General features: G+C 41.8%; 1 protein-coding gene across 2 annotated transcripts in view; it reads left to right on the top strand.

Moving 5' to 3' along the window:
• GNAL (G protein subunit alpha L) overlaps positions 1–24,367 on the top strand; it is a 203,736-nt gene that overhangs the window by 53,175 nt on the left and 126,194 nt on the right. Inside the window, exons 1-4 of one of the 2 annotated variants that reach the window (XM_069853806.1) lie at positions 21,951–22,171; positions 22,495–22,567; positions 23,420–23,474; positions 23,661–23,780. In XM_069853806.1, the coding sequence (XP_069709907.1) occupies positions 22,033–22,171; positions 22,495–22,567; positions 23,420–23,474; positions 23,661–23,780 (387 nt within the window). In that variant the 5' untranslated portion in view covers positions 21,951–22,032. Of the gene's footprint in view, positions 1–21,950; positions 22,172–22,494; positions 22,568–23,419; positions 23,475–23,660; positions 23,781–24,367 lie in introns of those variants that run through there. The other variant, XM_069853805.1, reaches the window with a different exon arrangement.

The raw sequence follows: 24,367 nt of genomic DNA, 5'->3' as shown, positions 1-24,367 counted from the left end.
GAATCTTGTACTGGATATGCTTTTGGTACTGCAAAGGAAATGTATGTAACAGCTTGCTGTCCTGTCGCCAAAGGGTGCCAAACATATGGTGGGGGAACGTTTCGGAGCCCATAATGCACGTGGCAGTAGAGTCACGCTGGAGGAAGAAGGGAGAGAACTGCACAGAGGGGGCAACTGGAACAGGGCCTCCTTGGGAGAACTTCAAGGGAGCTTGCAGGGTGGCTTTCAAGGCCTTCTGATGTCTTGAACCTAGCTTTTAGAGGAGACGCTGCTTTTCTGTGCTTTACCTATGATTCAGCAACCATATTTGTCTTAATTAGTATAGCTTCACTGAAGCCTTTATTTTTAGGACTGCTTTAGAGGTGCCTAGTCTGAAGCCCCCTGTTAATTTTTATCAGAAGTAGTACTTTGAAAGATTGATTGATAACGTTCTGTTTTACAGACATGTAGCATAATTGTTTATGCCATTTTGGCAGCAGCTTAATGTGCGCTTATTTGGGGGTTTTTTTGTCTCTCTCTTGCTGCAGCTCTGGGGCTTGAAACATTGAAGAATGATACAGCTAGTGATCTGCAATAAAATTCAGGTCTTTCCTTCCTTGGAGAAATGAATTATAAATGTCCTTGTTGCCAAGCAATTGATAACTATATAAGTGGGAGAACCTCTCAGTGATATACCTTAATAGCAGAATTAATGATGTTTGAACTTAAGTCTGTTTGTTGAGACTTCATTAGCTTTTCAGCTGAAAAGGCGAGTGAGGGAAAATAAACTCCAAACACAAGTTGTGCACTGGGGCACACCAGGAGACCAGCAGCCAGCTAAGCCCCCTGTAGCACTGCTTTCTCACTATTAAACTGCTGTTGTTTCTTTCATGAGTTACATATAGTGTGGGTTCCTTTCACCTTTTAGTTTGTCTCGCCTAGATATTTTTATTGTTTTAAAATCTACATGTGTGTGTTTACATGCCCAAAAAGTGTATATGTGCATATATGTTTGTACACCATTTTTTTTCAGATTTCTGTAATGTGTTCTCATGACTGAAGATCAAGCACATGAGCTACTTTTACATGGTGATGAGTCCTTAGACAATTCCTGTTTAAGGGTTGTTTTTTGGTTTTTATTTTAATTTCAAACTGTTTTCTTCCTAAATACTGAAAGGTGACTTGACTTGGAAGTATGATAAACATTTCGCTGTGTTGATGAAGGGTAGTCCCTATATTAAACAATCTCCTGCAGCAAAACTTTTTGGTTTTGTAGAACAAGAGGATCTTAATATAATCATTAGGGTGGAATCTCACTCTGTGTGTTACAGTTCTGGATTTTATTTGCAGAAGAGCCCTCTTTTAATGAGAGTAAATTCCTAGTGCTAAGAGCCAAAAATCATGTTTTACTGTTTATTTTTTACTATTTGGCATGTCCTCAGATGATTTGTTTGTTGTGCTGGATCATCACGGGGTCTGTTAGATCATCTAATTGAAAAAAAGGGAGTTTATTGTCCTGGAACATCTCCAGAGGTTCTTTGTTCCACAGCCAAGTCCCTCCTATGCTCTAGCTCCGAGGTCATCTCTATAAGTCACATTTATTATGTTTAATTTGTTTCCCTGTTACACACTTGGAATCTAAAAATTTTTAATTAAATATGTGGCATAAGGTGTATTTTAAAAGTAACAATGTAAATATATCTTTAAGGTTGGTCACCTGGCCTTCAGCCTTAGGTTGAAGGTTACTCATTCTGTGTTTCAGCATTGTTTATGATAATTATGTCTGCTTCTAAGATATAGATTAGGTACTGAATGATAGGGGAAGTTTTTTACTTGGTATGTATTTCTGTTTGTGAAAAAAAACCCAGTATGCTTTGCTTTTTATGTTTTCACATCTGATTTTTCAGGAATAGTAGATATCTGACAACACGCTCTGTCTAATAACATTAGGCTTGCACAATACACATTTGTTTCTGTTCAGAATTTCCGAAGTTTTACAGCAGCTTTAATCAAGTTTTTCTTGAGAAGTATATTTGGGGATAGGATACATCTGTTTTTCTTTCATTCAAGATCACTCTATGATTCAAAGCCTAACCTGCCTCTTAAAAAGTGCGCTGAGGAATAGAGTTGCTTGTTAGGATTTTATGTACTGATCTATGAACGTCATTTTTTCAGGAAACAGAAGTCTTAACTTACTTGCCTCTTTTGACTGAGAGAGATTTGTATGCCCCATAAATCAGGAAGAGGAGTTTCAAAGGGCTAGTTCCTGTCTTTAGGTAATTACATATTCAATGCAATCTTCTGAAATATGTATCATCTGTGTCAAAAAGGAAACCAGACTGCTGCTGGCAGCTCTTATCTGGTCAGCATGAAAATTGGGAGGGAGGGGATTTTAAAGTTTATATTGTTCCTTCATGATGGTTATGAGTTATCATACAACTGTGTGAAATCATCCATGTGATTTCTGGCAAAACTGATGCTGCTGGCATTGAATGTCACAGTGGATGGCAAGTATTGAAGAGGCCCCAAGTACAAAAGTAGGGAGAGTAAAACTGTTTTTTTTTAAAAAATAAATTTGTCAAATAAGGCATCTATAAGAATTAGAGAATATAATCTTTCATAGGATGGTAGCTTAGTCCTGACAATTAGACTTGGAAAGCAAGTAAAGGAGATCAGGGCACAGAAAGAAAAGGGAGGTGGTATTGCTTAATGCAGTTACTTCCTATTCTAAAGATAGCTATCTAGATAAAAATGTCAGTGGTATTATGGAGTAATTGTGGACCAGGATGTATTCAGTTTGCTCCAGCTGCTTGACCTTGCCTAGCTGTTGACTGAAATAAAACAAGCCATGTTGTGATCGGTGCTTTCTCTGGGCTGCTGTTCAAAGTTAATGTGAACACCCATCGGTGTCTCTATACATTTTGTGGGCTATGATGCTGACCCCTGCATGCTGCAGATTTTTTAAGCTGAATGCAAAGCTGTTCTGTGTGCCCAGCTCTGCAGTGCCTTTCAGAACATATGTATGGTCACACTGGAATAATTCATATTTGGGCTCTACATCCCATCAGGAGCTACGGATTAAAACATGAGTGCAGCTGCTGTTGCAGCAAGCAGCCTAGTGAGGGTACCGCTTCTCCTTGCAGGTCATCTAATCACTGGGCCGTTGTTTTACAGTTCAACCAGTCTCGCTAAACTTATGCCAACTTTGAGTAGCTTGAATCCAGGTTTTCTGGCATTTTTATGTAGAAAACACAGATCCTTCTCTTTATGCCACTCCCTTTTCCCCAAAAAAGAGAATATCAAGGAGTGAGGTCCATCTTGCCCACTGAAACTGCATGACAAAACTCACGGTAATTGCAGGTGGATTCCAATAACTCAAACATATTAACAGATTCTGTGAACTTAGCATCTTAATGTTTGATAGAGTTTCCTTGCATGTTACCATAGGTCTGAGTACTCTTTAAAGGTGTGCCAGTCTTCTTGCTTGCAGGACTTTTGAGGACGTGTAATCTGCTCTATAAGTGGGTCAGCATGCGGACAACTTTTTCAGTACAGTAAGTTGGGCAAGTTGGCATCCACAGTGAGGAGCACCTCAGAAAGTAGCTGGGAGAATAAAAATAGCTAAAATGCAAAGCAAAATAGGAGTAGAGCTACATAATGGTAGCTTGGTTCTTGGCATAAGAAAATATATTTGGTCATGGAGATTGCAAAAAACACGTGCCCAAAGACTGAAAGTGGAAACTATGTCATGCATAGTCAGTTAAGAAACCTGTGCTGGAAAAATAAATAAGTCCATTGCATGAATTTTCAGAGAATTAAAATTCTGTTTCCATTATGACGAACAAGAATTTATGTGGAAGTCATATGAGAGAAACACCTAGGTGAAGTCATCCCTGGGGGTGTTCACAGCTAGGCTGGATGGGGCCTTGGGCAGCCTGGTGTAGTGGGGCATGTCCCTGCCCATGGCAGGAGGATTGAAACTGGATGATCTTTAATGTCCCTTCCAGCCCAAACTATTCTGTGATTCTAAGTCTCTGGATTGAGTTGGTGCCAGAGATCTGAAGAAAGAGTGTGGACTATGGACACTTGTGGCATTTTGTCAATACATTTTGTCAATGAATCTTAGCATGTGACTTCTGGATTTCAAACATAATGCCACCTGTAAGGAGTTGCTCAAAAGTGACTACAATTCAGGTTTTGGTGCTTACAAAGTTCTTCAAAACTCTTGAATATATTTTTAGAAAGAATACTTAAAAAAGCTTTATCTGAAAGTGCCCTGCTGTAGGCAGGTATCTGAATGCCCCATTGACTGCAATTTTCTAATTTGTCCTCTGCAACTAATTACCGTATTTTTAGTGGTTCCATCCTTACTTTAAATTGAAACCTGACTGAAAATACCCAGTGGTTAGTGATCATCTACAAATATTTTAGTTGTCTGTTTTCCAGCATTTCAGATACTAGTGTGAATGCCTTTCAGGCCCCTTTGTAAGTTAATTGCAGCACCCTACGATGATCTTTTGAAAATATCAAGCTAATCTTTATCTGAAATTGTTTGACTTGGGCATATACATTAGCTCGTTCACTTTGTTGAAGTGCCTACAAATTTTTAATATCCTCTGTCTTGGATTTTGAGGAAAGATTCAATTTAGGGATTAATTTAGGGAAAAAACGTCTTGACTACGAACAAGCAAACTTTATAGGCCTTGGATCCTAAGGCGTTTTCTGGTACATTCGTCAAGCTTCATAAAAACTCATCCAATGAAGGTGAACACTCTGTCAGCATTAGAGTGGTGGTAAATCTGTGATAAATTTGATGGATCAGTTCTCTCTCTTACTTTAAATGAAGTCTCTCGAACATTGCAAGGCTCCAGGCTCCCAGAAGAGATGGTAACCAGTACCTGGCTGCTGCTGTTTTGAAAACACTCTTTTCCATCTACAGCACGTCCCTGAGTTGCCCTCCTAGAAAGCAGGGCTGTCACTTTGGTCTGGATGAGTCATCCTGCTGTACCACCAGTGCCCAGGGCAGTAACAAGAGGTTTTCCTTCCAGATCAGCCTGAAGAGGTGTGTTCAGTTTAACTTTCTGATGAAATAATTTTAAAAGCTCTGTTTTCATCTAATCTTTTAATTTCTTAATTAAATTCAAAAGGCAATTATTATAAATATGGGCCTCTGAGAACCTCATGAGGTTCAACAGGGCCAAGTGCAAGGTCCTACACCTGGTTCAGGGCAATCCCTGATTTCAATACAGGATTGGGGATGATGTGATTGAGAGCTGCCCTGCAGAGAAGGACTTGGGGGTGCGGGTCAATGACAAGCTCAACATGAGCTAGCAATATGTGCTCACAGCCCAGAAAGCCGACTGTATCCTGGGCTGCATCAAAAGAAGCGTGGCCAACAGGGAGAGGGAGGTGATTCTGCCCCTCTATTTCTCCCTTGTGAGACCTCATCTGGAGTTGTGTGTCCAATTCTGGAATCCTCAACATAAGAAGGATGTGGAGCTGTTGGAACCGGTCCAGAGGAGGGCTACAAACATGATCAGAGGGCTGGAGCACCTTCCCTATGAGGACAGGCTGAGAGAGTTGGGCTTGTTCAGCCTGAAGAAGGGAAGGCTATGAGGTGATCTTATAGCGACCTCCCAGTACCTGAAAGGAGCCTACAAGAAAGCAGGAGAGGGAATATTCATAAATGCTTGTGGTGATAGGACAAGGGGGAACAGGTATAAATTGGAGAAGGGCAGATTTAGACTGGACATTCGGAAGAATCTCTTTACCATGAGAGTGATGAGACACTGGCACATGTTGCCAAGGGAAGCTGTGGCTGCCCCATCCCTGGAGGTGTTCAAGGCCAGGTTGGATGGGGCCTTGGGTGACCTGATCTAGTGGGATGTCCCTGCCCATGGCAGGAGGACTGGAACTAGATGATCTTTAAGGTCCCTTCCAACCCTAACTACTCTATGATTTCTGAACTCTTATACAATGTACCACCAATGCAGAGGAGAAACATGCTCTCGCACATGGGATAGGTGCACAAACAAAGGAAGGGTTTATTATTGGTGTTTTCTTTTGGGAAAGGAGGAGGTGAAAGGGTTGACAGAAAGAAAGAATAATACTAAAAGTGTAGGAAACAGCTCTAGGAGGTAAATTCATACCAAAAGACAGAAGGTTCTTGTGTGTATAAGTGTTGTCAGAAACAAACCAACGACACATCTGTTGCCTTAGACTTTTACTTACATAATTCTACATACGTGGCGAAAGGGGAGGTTGTGATCTGTGGCTTCCTTTTCACACAGAATCACAGAATAACCAGGTTGGAAGAGACCCACCGGATCATCGAGTCCAACCGTTCCTATCAAACACTAAACCATATCCCTCAGCACCTCATCCACCCGTGCCTTAAAACACCTCCAGGGAAGGTGAATCAACCACCTCCCTGGGCAACCTGTTCCAGTGCCCAATGACCCTTTCTGTAAAGAATTTTTTCCTAACATCTAGCCTAAACCTCCCCTGGCGGAGCTTGAGGCCATTCCCTCTTGTCCTGTCCCCTGTCACTTGGAAGAAGAGGCCAGCACCCTCCTCTCTACAACCTCCTTTCAGGTAGTTAGAGAGAGCAATGAGGTCACCCCTCAGCCTCCTCTTCTCCAGGCTAAACAACCCCAGCTCTCTTAGCCGCTCCTCATAAGGCCTGTTCTCCAGCCCCTTCACCAGCTTTGTTGCTCTTCTCTGGACTCGTTCCAGAGCCTCAACATCCTTCTTGTAGTGAGGGGCCCAGAACTGAACACAGTATCCGAGGAACGGTCTCACCAGTGCTGAGTACAGAGGGAGGATAACCTCCCTGGACCTGCTGGTCATGCCGTTTCTGATTTCGTTTTTGTTTTAAGGGAAAGTCAGGCTTACCTGAATGTGGTGACAGGTAAATGCTAATTTTCATATGTGTTGGCATCAGTGCACATAAAGCATTTTATTCAAATTGTACTAACTTGCTGTTGTGGTAGAATCTGGGAGCAAGGAATTATGTCAGACTCAAAAAGGTCAAGGTGCCAGCTTTTGAATAAAAACAATGTGTTGTCATGATCCCTGTATTGAAGAGATACAGGGTAGTTTACAGTTTAAGAGTTTTCCTTCTAGTGGCTCCCTATGCCTTTGGGAAACATCGCTGAAGCGGAGGTTGTTCTGTGGAATTTGGGAATGTGAGTTGTTTGCCTGTGTGGAATTTCTCATTGCCAGAGGTCGTTAGATGACTTATTGATGAAGTTGAACAGCTCTGTATTGAAAGAGCTATTCCTTTTTAAGTGAAGAAGAATGTTAAAACATATTATCTCCTTTTCCTGTTAAAAAAGAGGATTCATTAATAGAACCACTACAAGTAGTTGATCATGAGCAGAGGTGCTAAATGGCATGCCAAAAGCTCTTCTCATAGAGAAACTTGCTGGTCACCAGCTCTGTGACTTTTTTTTTCCAGTTTATTAACACATCACTGAGAATACATTAATTCTGGCGTGTTGCCGTGCAGTGCAGTTGCTCAGCTGTGTTTCCTGCTAGTAATCTTTATTTCCATTTATAGTCTGTGAAGAGAAATAGGCATTTCAAGGGAGGAATTTATTAGATAACAATATAATAATTTTTGTAATTCTTAAATTTTAAACATCTGTTTTAGAATGAGATACATTGCACCCCCTATTTGATTTATTATATTACCTCGACATCTGGTGAGAAGCTCAGCTGTAGAAATCAGCATTTAGCCAGATGAGTTGCATTATAAGATTTGGTTCTTTTCACTGCAGTTGGTTAAAATTGTTATTGATGAGTTTTGCATAATTCATAAGGCTTTAACCCTTAGTTGATGTAACATCTTGTCTTTTCTGTGCACAGTTATAGCAGATTTTCTGTGTGGCCCATATCAGTGATTTTTCCTCTTACCATTGATATATTAACCCCCGAAATGTTCAAGTGAGCAGATTCCAAGCATAGCTTGGAATATATAATAATAATATTTAAATCTGGTGTTGGGGTTTTCAAGTGCCAAGTTAAAAATAAATTAATTAAAAAACACGATAGTGTACATTTGGAATAGAGCAAGCTTTAAAAATTTATGTTATTTTGGTATTTTATATAAGTAACGTAGCATGGATTTGATTAGCTTATAAGTAATCCAAATACTTCCAGAGTATTGGTTAGTGTAAAGAATGACTTTTTAAGTTTTCAATAACAAAAAATTGGAACAGTCATCTTCTAAGGTTAGTTCTTAAAATCTGATACTGTAATTCAAAATTAAAAAAAAAAAAAAGAAAGGTCCCTTACTTTCCAGGAATGTAATAGGTGTATTTTTGTGTCTCTAAATACTTTAAATTTGTGAAGTGCAGCCTATCCCAGTGTACTCAAAAAAGACACAGAAAAGAGGGATTACTATACATACAATAAGTTCATGACATCAACATGCTGTAAATATAAACTCCAAGGTGATGTAGTGTAAGTTGTGTACTAACACTAATTCAGATTTCCATAGGCAATTGAAATTACTAACAGTCCACAGGAAGGGAAACACAGGATTTGGCACTATTAGAAGTGTTTTGCTACAGCATCGTTTTTTTTCTGATTAACTTTGGCTGTGTGCTCTCTACAAGGAGATAGCCAGCAGCTCACATTATAAATCACATAACATTTTGGAGACAGCATATGGAAAGTAACCAAGTTAAACTCGAAACTTTACGCACTTAATGGAGTGATATCTTTTTCTGCTTTCTACTTATTTTCTTACAGAGCATACAGAGAAATAACCTGGCTGTTCAGAAAGTTGTAAATAGCAGAGAAGGTAACTTGGGCTGGGGAAGCAGTATGGTAAAGGCATGAAGGGAGCCTGTGGAGATTCACAGATTAGCAGGGAGGCTATTGTTTACTGACACAATAGAAGGAACAGGCTCCAAAAGGTGTGTGGAAGCCTGCCATCTCTTTTCCCTCTGCTGGACCGGACTTACAGGGCAGAAGGAGCAGCCTGCTGTGATGAGGTGGCAGTGTGAGGAAAAGGGACCTCTTCATCCCTCAGTCCCCTCTCCCTGCTTAGGTGGTTGTGGTGTTGTGAGCTGGACCATTCTGGGTATTGCTGTTTTCTACAGTCAGGGCTCTTACGGCGTCTCAAAACCCTGATTTTTCTCTGTCTTATTTACCCATGGCTTGTTGTGTCTCAAAACACAATTATAAAGTTAGATGAAACACTTGGGGTTGTACTATCAAATACTTCTCTCTTGTCAAGGGAACTCTTTCTTCCACTTCTCTGGAAAGCAAAGGTATGCCTTTGATTTCTGTCAGGGATATCAGTGGCCCTGACCTGTGGTTCTGGATGAACCATTGTCCCCTTTGGCCCTCGCAGCATGCTTGCTGTGGTAGAAAGCTGCAGCTGTTGCGGCCCACGATGGCAAGACAAGCCACAGACAGCTTCACCTAGTCACAGGGTACCTGGTCTAATCAATCCCACTCCTCCTTGTCTGCTTCTCTGAAAGCTGCGCTTTCTTACCATCTTCATTGTTCTTCTCTATACCTCAGCCAGCTTGTGATCCTTTCTTCTGAATGGAGGTGACCAGTGTTGGTCAGGTTGTTCATGAATTCCTAGGAGTATAATGTTAACACCTTCTTCCATATGAGGAATATTTACTATGTATTTGGCCTCCATTGCGGGAGGGTGGAGAGTGTTTACCTTTTGTTTTGCTTTGTTTTGTTCTTGTGGTGTGTTGCTGTGAGGGCTCATGATCATTCTGAGGTGAAATATATCAAGAAATTAAGCTTTGAGTGGAGGACTCTGATGATCAACACATGCAGAGGAACTGCATTTGAGATGCAAATTTGAGGATTTGCTATCTTTTTCATTATTTGCTTTTGCAGCCTCAATAAAACTATTTTAAAATTAAGGACATAGAATAAGCATCTGTCACATATGTGCCTTTTACAGATGTAATTCTTGAATCTTTCAGTATGTACAGCTGTCCATTTCCAAACACACTATAAATTGTTGACTGCAGAATTTGAATGGTACAGAGAGGTTTAAACTTTGCTTAATGTAAGTCATTTAAATGTTTGGACAGAGAATCCTTGTGAGTATTCTTCCAAGCTCTGTTCTTGTATAGAATGTTATGCTGTTTTGTATTTCTGGTAAATGTTTTGCAGGGATAACCTATTAATATCTGGTTTTCCCTGCATAAGCAGACAGCATCCTAAGTTGTCTAAAGGTTAAGAACAGATTTGTCAATGAAAATTTATAGTGGTTATTTTTATTTAAATAATTTTTGCAGTTAGTGTCTGTGTAAAAGAACTATGTAAAAGAATACAATAGTCATAATATATCTACTGATCCTTTAGTGGCAGATTATGATCATATCTTTATTAGTGGTAGTAATTGTGGTGACAGTGTTGCTGACAGGTTAAGCCATTTCTTACGACAATAGCTTTTGTGCTGTTGGATCAAGATCAGAAATGCAGTTCCTGAAGATTTGCATATTATGAAGAATAGGCTGCAAAGACATGGAAGCATAATCTTGTGATTGTGCTTAGTGATGTGGGTGGCAGATTGCTATAGCTGATTCTGAACAGGAAGAGGTTGCATATGGATAGGTTTAAAGGGCTTTAAATGTTTTCATATTGCTAGGAAAATACATTGGCTAGGTGAGTGGTGCAGTAAGTTGTTAAATACTCAAAGCAGCTATAAGCTTTTTTAAACCCTCTCAGTGTTTTAAAATGTATAGTGCAGTGTCTGAACAACTGCATTAGCTGAGATTGCGGGGCTAGGCTACTTTTGCATGTGTTCTATTGCTGACCTCAAACACTATTAGGATAATTCTGCACAGCATTGCACTACATTATTTGGACATTGGCTAAGATTTAAAATTTCAAGAAGGTTACAAGGCACTAAGCTAGAATGGCTTTTCTGCCCTCTTCCCCCCCCACCAAACCCACACCCATATGTACCTGTAATAATGCAGATTGATATGGAAACACTACACTGTTGTTGATCTAGCTGAAACTTTAAAAACAGAGAAAATGTTGCCATATTTTATAAGGTTTTCTCACATTGGTCATTTTTATTCTAAAACTAGACTTCTTTCCCCCTGAAGTATGTGAGAAAATACAGATTCCTCAGTAACATATTTATTATTTTTGAGTGACTTGTTCCAAAATATCTGCAAGTTCTCTGGACTTTCAACCTTTTCCCCCTTGTCCTTCGTGCATGCACCAATATTTTTATCACATTTCATCCCAAGTTAAATGATCCTGTGAGATTTCATCCATACTCTTGATCCTTAGGATAAATTAAACAAATATTTGCTCCAAAGAGTTTAAACCATGTTGCACAAATAGCCCAGTGTATACTGGAAAAAAACTTTTGCTTTCTAGTAAAAATAGGATGAGTAAAGTCTTAAGGGTTTGAATCTCATTAACTCATTATATAAAGGTTCCATCAGAATACCACTGTAATTTTGAGAGTAGAACAAATTAATAAGAGAACAGAAGAAAAAGAGAATAAAGTAGCTTTCCCAGGAAATGGTCACACTATGTTTACAATTATTCTTCTTCTCTCCCACTTAGGTATGTGGACAGAATAGTCATCTATGTAAGTAATCTATCTGTTTAGTCTTCATATTTCGTATTTTATCTGTCCAGAGAAATAAATAAGTTAATGTCATGAAAGCATAGAAGTTTAATTGCAACATAAACCTCGATTTGGAAAGGACCGCTTGGGTCAACAAGTCATGTCTCTTCATTTACGAGCAAACATGATAGCTATTTAATCAAAAAGATCACCTGCTTTGTACACATATGCCACAAAAGTACCTACAGGAAATTTAAGATCTATACCACGAAAGACACTGCTGAAAGTGACTCACCAAGTATTTGTTACAAACAGATGTATAGGTTAAGAAAAGGTAGATAGATGAGGAGATAAACACTGTGTGGTTGGTTGTTCAGTAAGTTTTGGTATTTTATCTGGATTTGCTAGTCCAGGCTCATACAGTCAAGTCAGTGCTGTATTTCTGCAATAAATACTATTGATAAAAATCAGAGTGTAAAAATGTGTAAGGCTACACTCATCTTGGAAGTGTTGACACCAAGCTGAGTGGTGCAGTTGCCACACTGGAAGGACAGGATGTCATCCAGAGGGACCTGGACAGCCTGGAGAAGTGGGCCTGTGAAAACCACATGAGGTTCGACAAAGCCAAGTGCAAGGTCCTACAACTGGGTCAAGGCAATCCCTGATTTCAATACAGGATGGGGGATGATGTGATTGAGAGCTGCCCTGCAGAGAAGGACTTGGGGGTGCTGGTCAATGACAAGCTTAACACAAGCTGGCAACGTGCGCTCACAGCACAGAAGGCCAACTGTATCTTGGGCTGCATCAAAAGAAGCGTGGCCAACAGGGAGAGGGAGGTGATTCTGCCCCTCTATTCCTCTCTTGTGAGACCTCATCTGGAGTATTGTGTCTAGTTCAGAAATCCTTAACGTAAGAAGGATATGGAGCTGTTGGAATAAGTCCAGAAGAGGTCTACAAAGATGATCAGAGGGCTGGCGTCCTCTCTGACGACAGGCTGAGAGAGTTGTTAAGCCTGGAGAAGAGAAGGTTCCGAGGAGACCTTATAGCAACCTTCCAGTACCTGAAAGGGGCTACAGGAAAGCCTGGGAGGGACTGTTTACAAGGGCACGTAGTGATAGGACTAGGGGCAATGGCTTTAAACTGGAGAAGGGCAGATTTAGGCGAGACATAAGGAGGAATTTCTTCACTATAAGAATGGTGAGACACAGGTTGCTCAGGGAAGCTGTGGATGTCCCATCCCTGGAGGTGTTCAAGGCCAGGTTGGATGGGGCCTTGGGCAGCCTGGTCTGTTGGGAGGTGTCACTGCCCATGGCAGGGGGGACTGGAACTAGATGATCTTTAAGGTCTCTTCCAACCCAAACTATTCTATGATTCTATGATTCTGTTATTTCCTGAAGCCAATTTTTGCTGATTGTTCTTGTGTATAGTAACGTGTTGGGATTTTTAAACAGGTTTAGGAAGTGGACTTACTTGGTATGATCTTAGAGGTGATTCTAGGAATTGAGATTGTATTAATATGCACTCAGTAACTGCAGTTACAGAATTCCTTGATTTCTGTTAAGGTAGTGGTATATGCAAGGATTGTGTTTATTTGTAAAAATTTTCCATCAAAGGACACTGCTGACCATTGCTGCAGGCAGTCAGAAGAACTGGTGCTTAATTTTGAATTCACATCCCAATAGCTTAAATTTATTGTGACTTTTTTTTTTTTCCCAAATCAGGCATTTGCTGGGATTACCAGGAAAAAAAACTGAAGCGTATCTCTACGTTTATATCAAGATAGAGGGGTGATACGCACACAATTCCCGAATCAGATAATTTCTTGGTGAATGCCGAGATAGTCTAGCTCAGCAGAATGTTGACTAGTGAATAGGGGTGGAGGCAGGCATGCTGTGACTGTAAGTGTTTTGCTGAGGCGTGTGTCTCCAGTTGAAGGTGAGGTTAAGGCACACTTTACATATGTTCAGTGTCTCACAAGAATTTTATTTTTCCCCAGTTTTTCACTCCTTTCCAAATAGGGAGGTTGTGAGAGTTGATCTGAGCATTTACTATTAAATGCAAAATTCTACATGACATACCAAATCTTTTATAAACTGAAGATAAATTATTTGGCTTCACTGTTACAGCTGTGCAAGATGTTGGTCAGCATGTTGTAGAGAATCCAGGACATCTCCTACATAGGTTTTTTCGCTGTGTATTTTAAAGTAGCAACTCCAGCTATAATTCTAGCTGACTTCCTTATTTATTGATGAATTCCTTTTGAAATTAAGGTGATATTAGCATGTTTTTCCTGGCTTTATTTAAATTTATTTAATTTTGAGGTCTCTCCTAAGCAACTGATAAGAATTCATTTTCCATTGCCTTAAAAATGTGAATGCATTACTTTGTTTATTCAAGTGGGAGGGGGGGCTTGGGGAGGTGTCCCTGGAGTCACCACCCAAGTGAAACTCCCCTCAGTTGGGATACTGTGATAAAAGTGTCTCCTGCTTTGCTAACAATGTGACATATCCCATAACAGAGGCTCCCAAATTCATCAAACAAGAGTTTGTCCTTTTGCTTCTTGCAAAAGCATCCATTTCATTTAGTTTAACAGTGTTATTTTATTGTAATATGTAAGAACATTTAAACCACACAAAGTTACTTAGTCTTTTAAATATTATTAGGCCATCACTGGATTTACATTAGTTTCAATCAGCAACTTCTGCCTCTGGCAGATGGATGCATGCGTAGTGCTGCCATGTGAATCTCTCTTCATAGAAAGTGATTTCTACTCCGAAAAGACAAGTAATGAACAGGTGAAATATCCTACCAGTAAGGATCTAAGTGGAAATCTGAGCTGATGGGCATGGCCAGAGGAGAAATTCCCCTTTCCCTCTTCTTCCTTGCAGGACACTTATGAGGAATAACTAGCTTGGATAAAGAATAACTATCTTGAATGAAAGAGGATTGTCCTCTTTCTTTAACATGATCATACTGTAAATCTGCTTTTCACCTGATGCTTTTCTGTGCAGGCTTCCTAGGAGGATCTGGCTCCTTCTTGGAGCTAATCCTCCCATTTGCAACAGCCTTTTCAAGGCAAAAGGCTATCGTCCTCGTTTCTGTGGGCTGCTGCCTGCAGTTTTTGTCTGAAAAACCTTTCTTTCTCTTCAGAACCTATTACATTTATTCCAAAGCCTTCTACCACATCACTTCATCTGCTTTATCCCTTTCATTGCTGGCAGTTGCGATTTGTGGGACAGGACCAGGTGAGGTTTAAGTTGCCTTGTCAGGTGAGTTACATGGTGACAACTGCCAAGTACAGGCGTATGGCATGGGAATGGGGACAGCAAACTGGGTCAGGGAACTGGAGAGCTACTCAGAGCATTGCTGTGCCCCTCAGCATTGCCTGACCTTCTCCTACATCAAGTGAGTTTGTCCTTAACCCACAGACTTGAAGTTGATTTGGGCTCAGGTCCCCAGTCACCATGGAAATGTCTTCATGACTTTTCCTCATGTCTCTCCCATCCTGCTTCTTAAAACCAAAGACCTCCTTTGGAAATTCTTTTAATGATTTTTTCAAGGTTACGGGTATAGACACAAAAGTATAAAGGTTAGGGTTTTTTAGCATAGCATTTACTTCTCTGCAAAGCATGTGCTGTATATTATCTAGACTCTTAGTCAGTATTTTTAATACTGACTGATTTACAATTCTTTTGGTTCCTGGTTCATGTATCTTACAAAAATCCAAATGTAGCATTCCAGGAAGTGTGTACTTTTGTGTTAATATTTGACATCTGCAGGGAGGCAAACTTACCAAGAATTTATTATCAGAGAGAAATAATTATTTTTCTTGAATACCTATGCAAATACCTATTTATTTTTCTCTTTTCAAACCACTGTTTGATGATGAGGTGGAGTGAAAAACACGGGTACTAGGGAACTGCATATGCTGATGTGCAGCAATGGGCTGCATGAAAGGGAGATCTCAGTGAGGAGAATCAGCTCAGGTCTCCAGTGCCACCCACTGAGTGCAGTGCCCATACTCAAGGATGGTGACACCAAAGAGTTCAGAAACTCCTGTGAAAGCTGAGGCAGCACAAATGGCAAGCAGGAAGAGTTTCTTTTCCAGTTGCTTAGCTCCCCCCTAAGGTTTTGTTTACATCTATCTTTCCATTTGCCGTTTTTCTGAGAAGCAGAACCAAAGCTACAATAGAGGCTATGTAAAGGAAAGGTGGTTTGCAAAGAGTGTGCAGGGTTTCTGTGGAGAAACTATCTACACCTCTACCTAATGTTTGCAAGAAAAAGCTCTGCATCAATCCTGCTCTGGATTAGAGAGGTAAGAAACAACCTGATGTCTTGAGCTGCATTTGTACGAGCTTGCTGTTAATTCTCACTGGGGTTTTGTCCCTCTTTAGCCCAAACAGAATGGGAAGAAGCAAGACTGTGACTTTGTGGCAGGGGTCGCCATCCAGTATGGCTGTTTCCCTGAAATCATCTTCAGCTTGGCTGTCAATTCCCTTCCGTGCAGGAATACAAATATAGCCTCACGAAAGCAACTTGAGCTCCCCAGCATTCAGCCTGAGGCTCACAAACAATGCGACCTGATGTGGAAACTCACAAAAGAAAGGAGGACATAAAAGTATTTCTGGGTTGTGCTGCAGTGCCAGGTTTCACAACTGGCCAATATCAAGTTTGACAATGAAGCAGAAAACTAATATTAGTTTTGCATGCACATACACACTCAATGTGTAATGATATTTTTATATATGTGCATATATAAGTATATGTGTGTATACATACATTGCCTGATTTGATGGGACAGAAGCAATGTGAAATACCTCGTTTTCAGGAGGGCAAGGAGCTTGAAGAGGCGAGGCTGCCATGTTGGTTCCCTGGGAAGAACAGGAAGAATCTCCTTTTCCTTGCCTGGGATATTGTTTTATTCATATGTGCAATTTATACTGGAAGCTGGTATGGTAAAGCAGCATTGCTGCAACCTTTTATAGTGGCAGGTATTTGGAATATGCTCACAGTTTGGGTTTATTCATGTGTAGAGGAGACATATATTCATGTGATAGCTGTGATTCCTCTCTGGAAAAAAATGTCTGTGTCCAAAAGGAGTGAAAACTTCTTTTGTCTTTATTATTGCTTCTAGAATTTTCTAATTTCAAATGTGTTGGTGTAAGTGCTGTACTTAGGAAAAAGAAAAGGAGGGATTGGGAATATAATTACAGCTAAAAGTTCTTGCTGGGCACAGGTTGTTTGCGCGTGTCATTCTTGAACTGTGTGATCTTCTCTCAAGAGGAAGAGACCCAAAAGGGTCATGATGTCTTTTGAGGAGGAGAGAGGAAATAAGAATCACTTACCCTCTTTTGGAGAAAGGTAAAAGCAGGATATACCAGGATCCTGTCAAATCCTATCTATTGACACTGGTCCTTTTTGAAGCTGGGAATAAATCTGCACCAGAATTCCCAGCATTAGTATATGCAGGAAGAAAACTGCTAAGGAGAGGAAGGGAAGAAACAAGGGAGATTTAGCTCCTAGGACCAACTGACACTAGCCAGATTTGGAACCTATGTCCCAAACTGAGATAAAGTGGTCATGAGATGGTAGAATTTTCAGTTCTAGGTGAGGTGAGGAAGGAGATTAGCAGAACAGTCACCTTAAACTTCCAGAGGGCAGACTTTGGACTGTTCAAAAGATTGGTTGACAAGGTTCCATGGGACAAAGTCCTTAAGGGCAAGGGAGCCCACAAGGGCTGGGTGCTCTTCAGAAAGGAAATCCTAGCAGCTCAGGTGCAAGCCATCCCCATGTTCCGGAAAAGGAGCTGTTGGGGAAAAAAAAAATCTTGGTTGAGCAGGGAGATCTTGAGGGACATCAAAAAGAAGAAGAATGTCTATGAACTTTGGAAGAAGGAACAGGCTTCTTGGGTGGACTACAGGGAGGAAATGAGATTGTGCAGAATAAAATCAGGAGGGCTAAAGCCCAGCTAGAGCTCAGACTGGCCAAGTCAGCGAAAGATAACAAAAAATCTTTCTGTAAATACATTAACAATAAAAGGAGGACCAGGGAGAATATTCAGTCCCTATTGGATGCAAAGGGAACAACTGTGACAAAGGATGGGGACAAGGCTGAGGTACTTAAAGCCTCAGTCTTTAATAGTAAGGAAAGTTGTTCCCTCTGTGTATATACCCAGGAGCTAGAGGAGCAGAACAAAACTCCCACAATCCAAGAGGAGGCAGGTAGAGACTTGCTTGCCCAGCTAGACACACAGAAGTCTATGGGGCCATATCCATCAAAGAATGTTGAGGGAGCTGGTGGATGTGCTTGCCAAACCCCTTTCCATCATCTTCCAACAGTCCTGGAAGACTGGGGAAGTTCCACTGGACTGGAGGCTGGCTGATGTTGTGTCCATCTACAAGAAGGGTCGCAGGGAGGACCCAGGGAACTACAGGCCTGTCAGTCTGACCTCAGTGCCAGGGAAAGTCATGGAACAGGTGATCTTGAGTGCCATCATGAAGCGCATGCAAGAGAACTGGGTGATCAGGCCCAGTCAACATGGGTTCACAAAAGGCAGGTCCTGCCAAACTAACTTGATCACCTTCTATGACAAAGTGACTTGCCTACTGGACAAGGGAAAGGCTGTGGATGGTTCTTCCTGGACTTCAGAAAAGCCTTTGTCAGAGTTTCTCACAGCATTCTGCTTTGGAAACTGTCAGCCTCTGGCCTGGAGAGGTGCACACTCTCCTGGGTGGAAAACTGGTTGGATGGCCGGGCCCAGAGAGTGATGGTAAAAGGTGTTAACTCCAGCTGGAGGCCAGTGACAAGTAGTGTTCCCCAGGGCTCAGTGCCCTGTTCAATGTCTTTATCAATGACCTGGATGAAGGCATTGAGTGCACCCTTAGCAAGTTTGCAGATGACACTAAGCTGGGTGGAAGCGTGGATCTGCTGGAAGGTAGGGAGGCTCTGCAAAGGGATCTGAACAGGCTGGACCGCTGGGCTGAGACCAATGGCATGAGGTTTAACAAGGCCACATGCTGGGTCGTGCACAACAACCCTGTGCAGTGCTACAGACTAGGAGAAGTCTGTCTAGAAAGCTGCCTGGAGGAGATGGACCTGGGGGTGTTGGTTGACAGCTGCCTGAACATGAGCCAGCAGTGTGCCCAGGTGGCCAAGAAGGCCAATGGCATCTTGGCTTGGATCAGAAACGGCGTGACCAGCAGGTGCAGGGAGGTTATTCTCCCCCTGTACTCGGCACTGGTGAGACTGCTCCTCGAATCCTGTGTTCATTTCTGGGCCCCTCACCACAAGAAGGATGTTGAGGCTCTGGAGCGAGTCCAGAGAAGAGCAACGAAGCTGGTGAAGGGGCTGGAGAACAGGCCTTATGAGGAACGCCTGAGAGAGCTCGGGTTGTTTAACCTAGAGAAGAGAAGGCTGGGAGGAGACCTTACTGCTCTCTCTAACTACCTGAAAGGAGGTTGTAGAGAGGAGGCCTCTTCTGCCAAGTGACAGGGGTCAGTAGGAGAGGGAATGGCCTCAAGCTCCACCAGGGGAGATTAGGCTGGACATCAGAAAAAAAAAAATTTCACAGAAAGGGTCATTGGGCACTGGAACAGGCTGCCCAGGGAGGTGGCAGGGTTGCCTTCTATGGAGTTATTTAAAAGACGGGTGGATGAGGTGCTGAGGGATATGGTCTAGTGTTTGATAGGAATGGTTGGACTCAATGATCCTGTGGGTCTTTTCCAACTTAGTGAAACTGTGATTTACATAGGAAATAAATATGGATGCACATATCTTGTAGATCATAAATTATGGCTTCCAGCACTGAAGAACTATGAGTATCCAAACCCAGTAAGGGATTTCTAGTCAAATCTGTTCAGTTTTGAGCCCTCGTAGCAGCAGAGAGCAAATGTAGTCACTCTTCATGAAAGCCATTTATCCCGTGCCTTACAGCCTTCAGAAGCAACAGTCACCCATAAATTGTACTTCCAAACCTACCTGTGTCTCAGGAGGGTTTCCCCCCTCCAGACAGGAGAATATAAATAGGAAAAAAGAAGTCAGGCCTAAAAAATGCAGTTCAGTAACACTTAAAAATGCATGTTTCAGCCTGGGAGATGTGTCAATTTTTAATCTGTGGTGTATCAGTCCCTTCTGTCCCCCACCACCTTTGTGAGGAGGAGTCTAGATCAAGCAGTACCACTGAAACATGTAACTGGCACTTGAGTTCAGTCGTGTCTTCTGATGACTCCATGTGTCCAGCCACAGGTGGAGCAGTACCTATCTATCTTCTGAATCCTGCCCTTTTCATCACCGTATAGTGTGCACTCAAAAGTAGATAGTACCAGTCTCTTCCATCCAGCGATTCTCATCTGAGTTAGGGAGCATTAGAAAAAAAAAAATTAATCCTTCTGCTTGGAAATATAGTTTCTTTTTGCCAGATGCATATCAAGACTTTTTAGAGAAAAATTATATTTTGTTTGAGTGAAGCTGATGGCAATCTGTGTTTGATTTTAGTCAGAACCAGGATTTCACATGCATACGTAGCTATCAAAATACTACTTTTTCACTAATCTATCTTAGAAAGTCTAGGGAATAATAATATTTGGAGATAAAGGATGAAAATATTTTGGGACTTAAGAGGCATCATGTTCATCCTTTTTTGGGTGCTCTTGTGCCTCAGTGCATAGAGGATCAAGTTTGAGTAGTGTGGGTGGTTTCTATGCAGTGGAAGTTTAGGAAGAGCTAAATGCTCTACTGCTGCTGTTGCCTTTGTGCAGAGGTGCTGGTTTGCAAGGCAAGAGGAGATTTGAAGCAAGTAAGAATTTTGGTAATGTTGTCTGGTCCAATTTCGTTTCCGGACCAAAAATGGAGGTTAATCAGGCGACACACAAACTTATGGTTTCTTGTGTTTGTTGTGGTGGTGGGATTAGCGTGTATGTTACCATGTTTGGATTAAACAATGCTGTTGGCTATTGGGATAGCTTCATTTTCTCATTCAGTTTACAGCTACCTGAAAGGAGGTTGTAGTGAGGCGAGTGTAGGCATCTTCTCCCAAGTAACAAGTGGTGGAATGAGAGGAAATGGCTTCAAGTTGTGCTACTGGAGTTTTAGAATGGACATTTAGACTGGATACCTAATGCGTTGTCATGCATCAGAGCAGGTGGAGTCACCGTCCCTGAAGGTATTTAAAACATGTGTAGATGTGGTGCCTAGGGACATGGTTTAGTGGTGGACTTGGCACTGTTAGGGTTATGGTTGGACTTCATGATCTTAAAAGTCTTTCCAGCCTAAATGTGATACAGTTTGGAATATTCAAAGGAAAAAAAACCTGCCTCTGTGCCACTGTGATAACTTGTGGGAAGGGACACCGTGTTCGTTAGGTGATAATTAGGTGCTGGCTTCTTCTTCCAGGTGACAGGCGATAAGACAAGGGGGAATGGCCTCAAGCTGCGCTAGAGGAGGTTCAGACGGGATACCAGGAAAAAAATTTTCACAGAAAGGGTCATTGGGCACTGGCACAGGCTGCCCAGGGAGGTGGTTGAGTCACCATCCCTGGAGGTGTTTAAAAGGCAGGTAGACAAGGTGCTCAGGGACATAGCTTAGTGGCAGATAGGAATGGTTGGACTCAATGATCAAAAAGGTCTTTTCCAACTTAGTGATTCTGTGATTCTATTAGTGCATAGTGTTTGTGCATACGTATGCATTTTACATAGGTGTGCATACATTTGCCCATCTCACGGCACGCGCCATGCCCTCTCCACAGACCATTTCGCACCCTGGTGACACTGGCACGCTCCGTGCTCATCTCCCCGTGTCCTGTCAGAATGGCAACCATCACCTGTGGGATTTCAGACCCAAAACCTTGTTGGGATAGCTGCAGCGCCGCAGGATCCAGGTAGATTGGTCCAGCTTTTACCTTTCTCCTGTGGCTTCCCCGAGTGTGGGGCTGGCAGCTGCGCTGTTGCCTGTTCTCACAGAAAGAGGCAGTGCTGAGTTAGGAAGACAAAAATAGACCTTTACAGAGAAATATAGGGATTGTGTGAGCAGTGGGGAAGGGAGAGAGGCGAGCGGCCAGCTGCTGCTTTCCAACAGGAGCCCTTTTTTTTGTGGGTTTTTTTTGGTTTTTTCTTGGTTTTTTTTTCTCCCTCTCATTGCATGTTAGGCATTTTTGCACAGATTTCTCCCCCCTTACCCCTTCCCTGCCAGGGCACAGTTCCCACCGCCGCCGCCTGCCCTTCACATCTCTTCTGGGGAGCAACCAAACCAACTCCACGGTGATCGGAAAAGCAGCTCGAAACCATTTTATGTGAGCAAAGCTGGGGTGGGGTGGGGTGGGGGGGGAAAGAAGAAGAGAGGAGAAACCGTCTGCAGGGACGCACGGATATAAAGACTTCGTCTTCTGCCTCCCCCACCCCCATCCATCCCCCTCTCCCCCCCCCACTTTGTAAATACTAAATCTTGTAAAGCGAGGATCTGACATCCATCCTAAAGCAGCGGCGATGGGGTGTTTGGGCAACAGCAAAACGGAGGATCAGCGTATCGATGAGAAAGCACAGCGAGAAGCCAACAAAAAAATAGAGAAGCAGTTGCAGAAAGAGAGGCTGGCTTATAAAGCGACACATCGCTTGCTTCTGCTGGGTAAGGAGGAAAAAACCCACCAAAATAGAAGGGGGCAGAGGTGTGGGGGAATGGGAAGAGGAGGGCGAGGAGAATCGGGGGCATTGCCCCAGCCCGTCCGGAGAGGAGAGATGGTTTATGCGCCTTATAGGTCTGTAAAAAATGCAGGCTTGTTGTATTGAGCAATAATGCGAGGCGTCCGCAGCTCTGAGCGCCTGAGCCACATGGATGTGTGCATACAGAAACGCTGCCGGAGGTGGGAGATGCTGTCGAGTCCGAAAAAGCTACCCCAGACCGCCAGCCTGAACCATGTGTCACCATGTTCTCCCTTCTTTCTCTTTTAGGGGCTGGTGAGTCAGGAAAAAGCACTATTGTGAAACAAATGCGAATCCTACATGTCAATGGATTTAATTCAGAGTAAGAATGATTGATGCTTTGTGACTTATTTTTTGGTAAATGTTGGAAACAGGTTAACACACCATAGGCAAGGAGATTTCTCCTCTCATCCCCTGTGTTTTGGTGGCCTGACACTGTGTTTTGGGGGAGGAGGGAAAGGAAGGGGAGCGAGATAAGGAAACTACTGCTATTGTATATTTGCATTTTCTCTTTCTGGCCCCTTTACTGTATTTTACACTGTTGCTACTGCAGCGCTTGACAGGCCCCTGTGTAGCAACAACATGGCGACTACTTTTTACATAGAAGCAAATAACTAAATATTGTATCTGTCTGTAATATAAAAATACATGTCAAGTCATAATCAGGCTGACAGTGGCTGCTGTTTTTCCGGTATTAGGGTTAGTGTAAAACTGAAACTGATTTTGCATGTTTGTTAGAAATCAGTCTGTTTTCTGAGGCTGCATCATTTTCTCTCCGAAGAACTTTTTTCCAGAAATTATTATTAATCCATAGCGTTAGTTTTAGATATCTGTTGGCCTTCAGCTACGGATTGTTAATTTTGAAATTTAAAGCATGTTTACAGCATGCTGTAGAAATGAAAGAATGACTTCCAGTTTCATCAGGGGAGGCTTTGCAGATGTGGCTATGATTGATTTAAAAAAAAAAGTATCAGGGATAAATATGCATTGCTGTTCATACTGTGTGAGAAAATGTATAAGGGGGGAAAATATATTTGTTTTGCTGTTCTTTTCAGTTAGCATTTTGTATCTGAAGAGCAGATAAACAAGCGATCAGTGAAAAAAGATTACATGCAATTGACTGAACTGCTTTGGAAGAAAAAATCAAAGTGTTAATATTTCTGTTTTAATGCAGAGAAAAGAAACAGAAAATACTGGATATTCGGAAAAATGTTAAAGATGCGATTGTGGTAAGAACACACTTTATACTGTTCTTAAATGCTTGGGCATACTGGAAATGATGAGGATTGTGCTCTCCAAGATTGTGCTGAGAGAAATCCCATTTTGCTGATCAGATTGGATTATCTTCTATTGATCCTATATCCTAGACTTATCCAGATTAATGTGTTTGGTTTTTTTGTTTTATCCAATTCTAGACTATAGTTTCAGCTATGAGCACTTTAATACCCCCAGTTCCATTGGCCAACCCAGAAAACCAATTCCGAATGGACTACATCAAGAGTATAGCTCCTCTTTCTGACTTTGACTATACACAGGTAAGAATAGAGACCACTGATTTATTCTGCTTCAAGGGGGAACGCGTGGCTTCTCTTTGATGTATGAAATGTTGGTTTTTTACTTTTTGGAAGATGGTCATGGGAAGAGCCTATGCTAGTATTAGCACTTTCTTACAAGGCTGAGGCGGTTGCTCCTGGTTTAGTGGTGCAAGGTTTTGCTGTTACTGATTTATTTGCTGCTGTTTGTAAATGCTGCGTCTGCATTTAGTTCTTCTCTTCAGAATTTCTGCTATAATTATATGTATTGACACTTCATATAGGACTTTGTTGAAAGCTGGTTTCCTATGTGGAACTAAATGCAGGATGTCAGTCTGAGGGGTTACAATCAACCTGCTGAGAAGAATATAAAAGGATAGAGTGGCCCCAGTGGTGTTTTCCATACTTAGTGCACTTCAGCGTGGAAACTTGCGTAAACAGTGGTCAGGTAAAGGTGGTTTGCTTCCTTATGTGTTCATTGTAGTTGGCATGAGCAGTGGTTTACTTATATGTAAATGTTGCCATCTTTTGATACGTAATCATTAGAAAATTAAAGGGTTTTCTTTATAGAGGCTACTCTTTGCAGACAA

The sequence above is a fragment of the Phaenicophaeus curvirostris genome, chromosome 3, assembly GCF_032191515.1.
Source record: "Phaenicophaeus curvirostris isolate KB17595 chromosome 3, BPBGC_Pcur_1.0, whole genome shotgun sequence".
NCBI lineage: Eukaryota > Metazoa > Chordata > Aves > Cuculiformes > Cuculidae > Phaenicophaeus > Phaenicophaeus curvirostris.
This window is presented reverse-complemented; position numbering and strand designations above follow the sequence as displayed.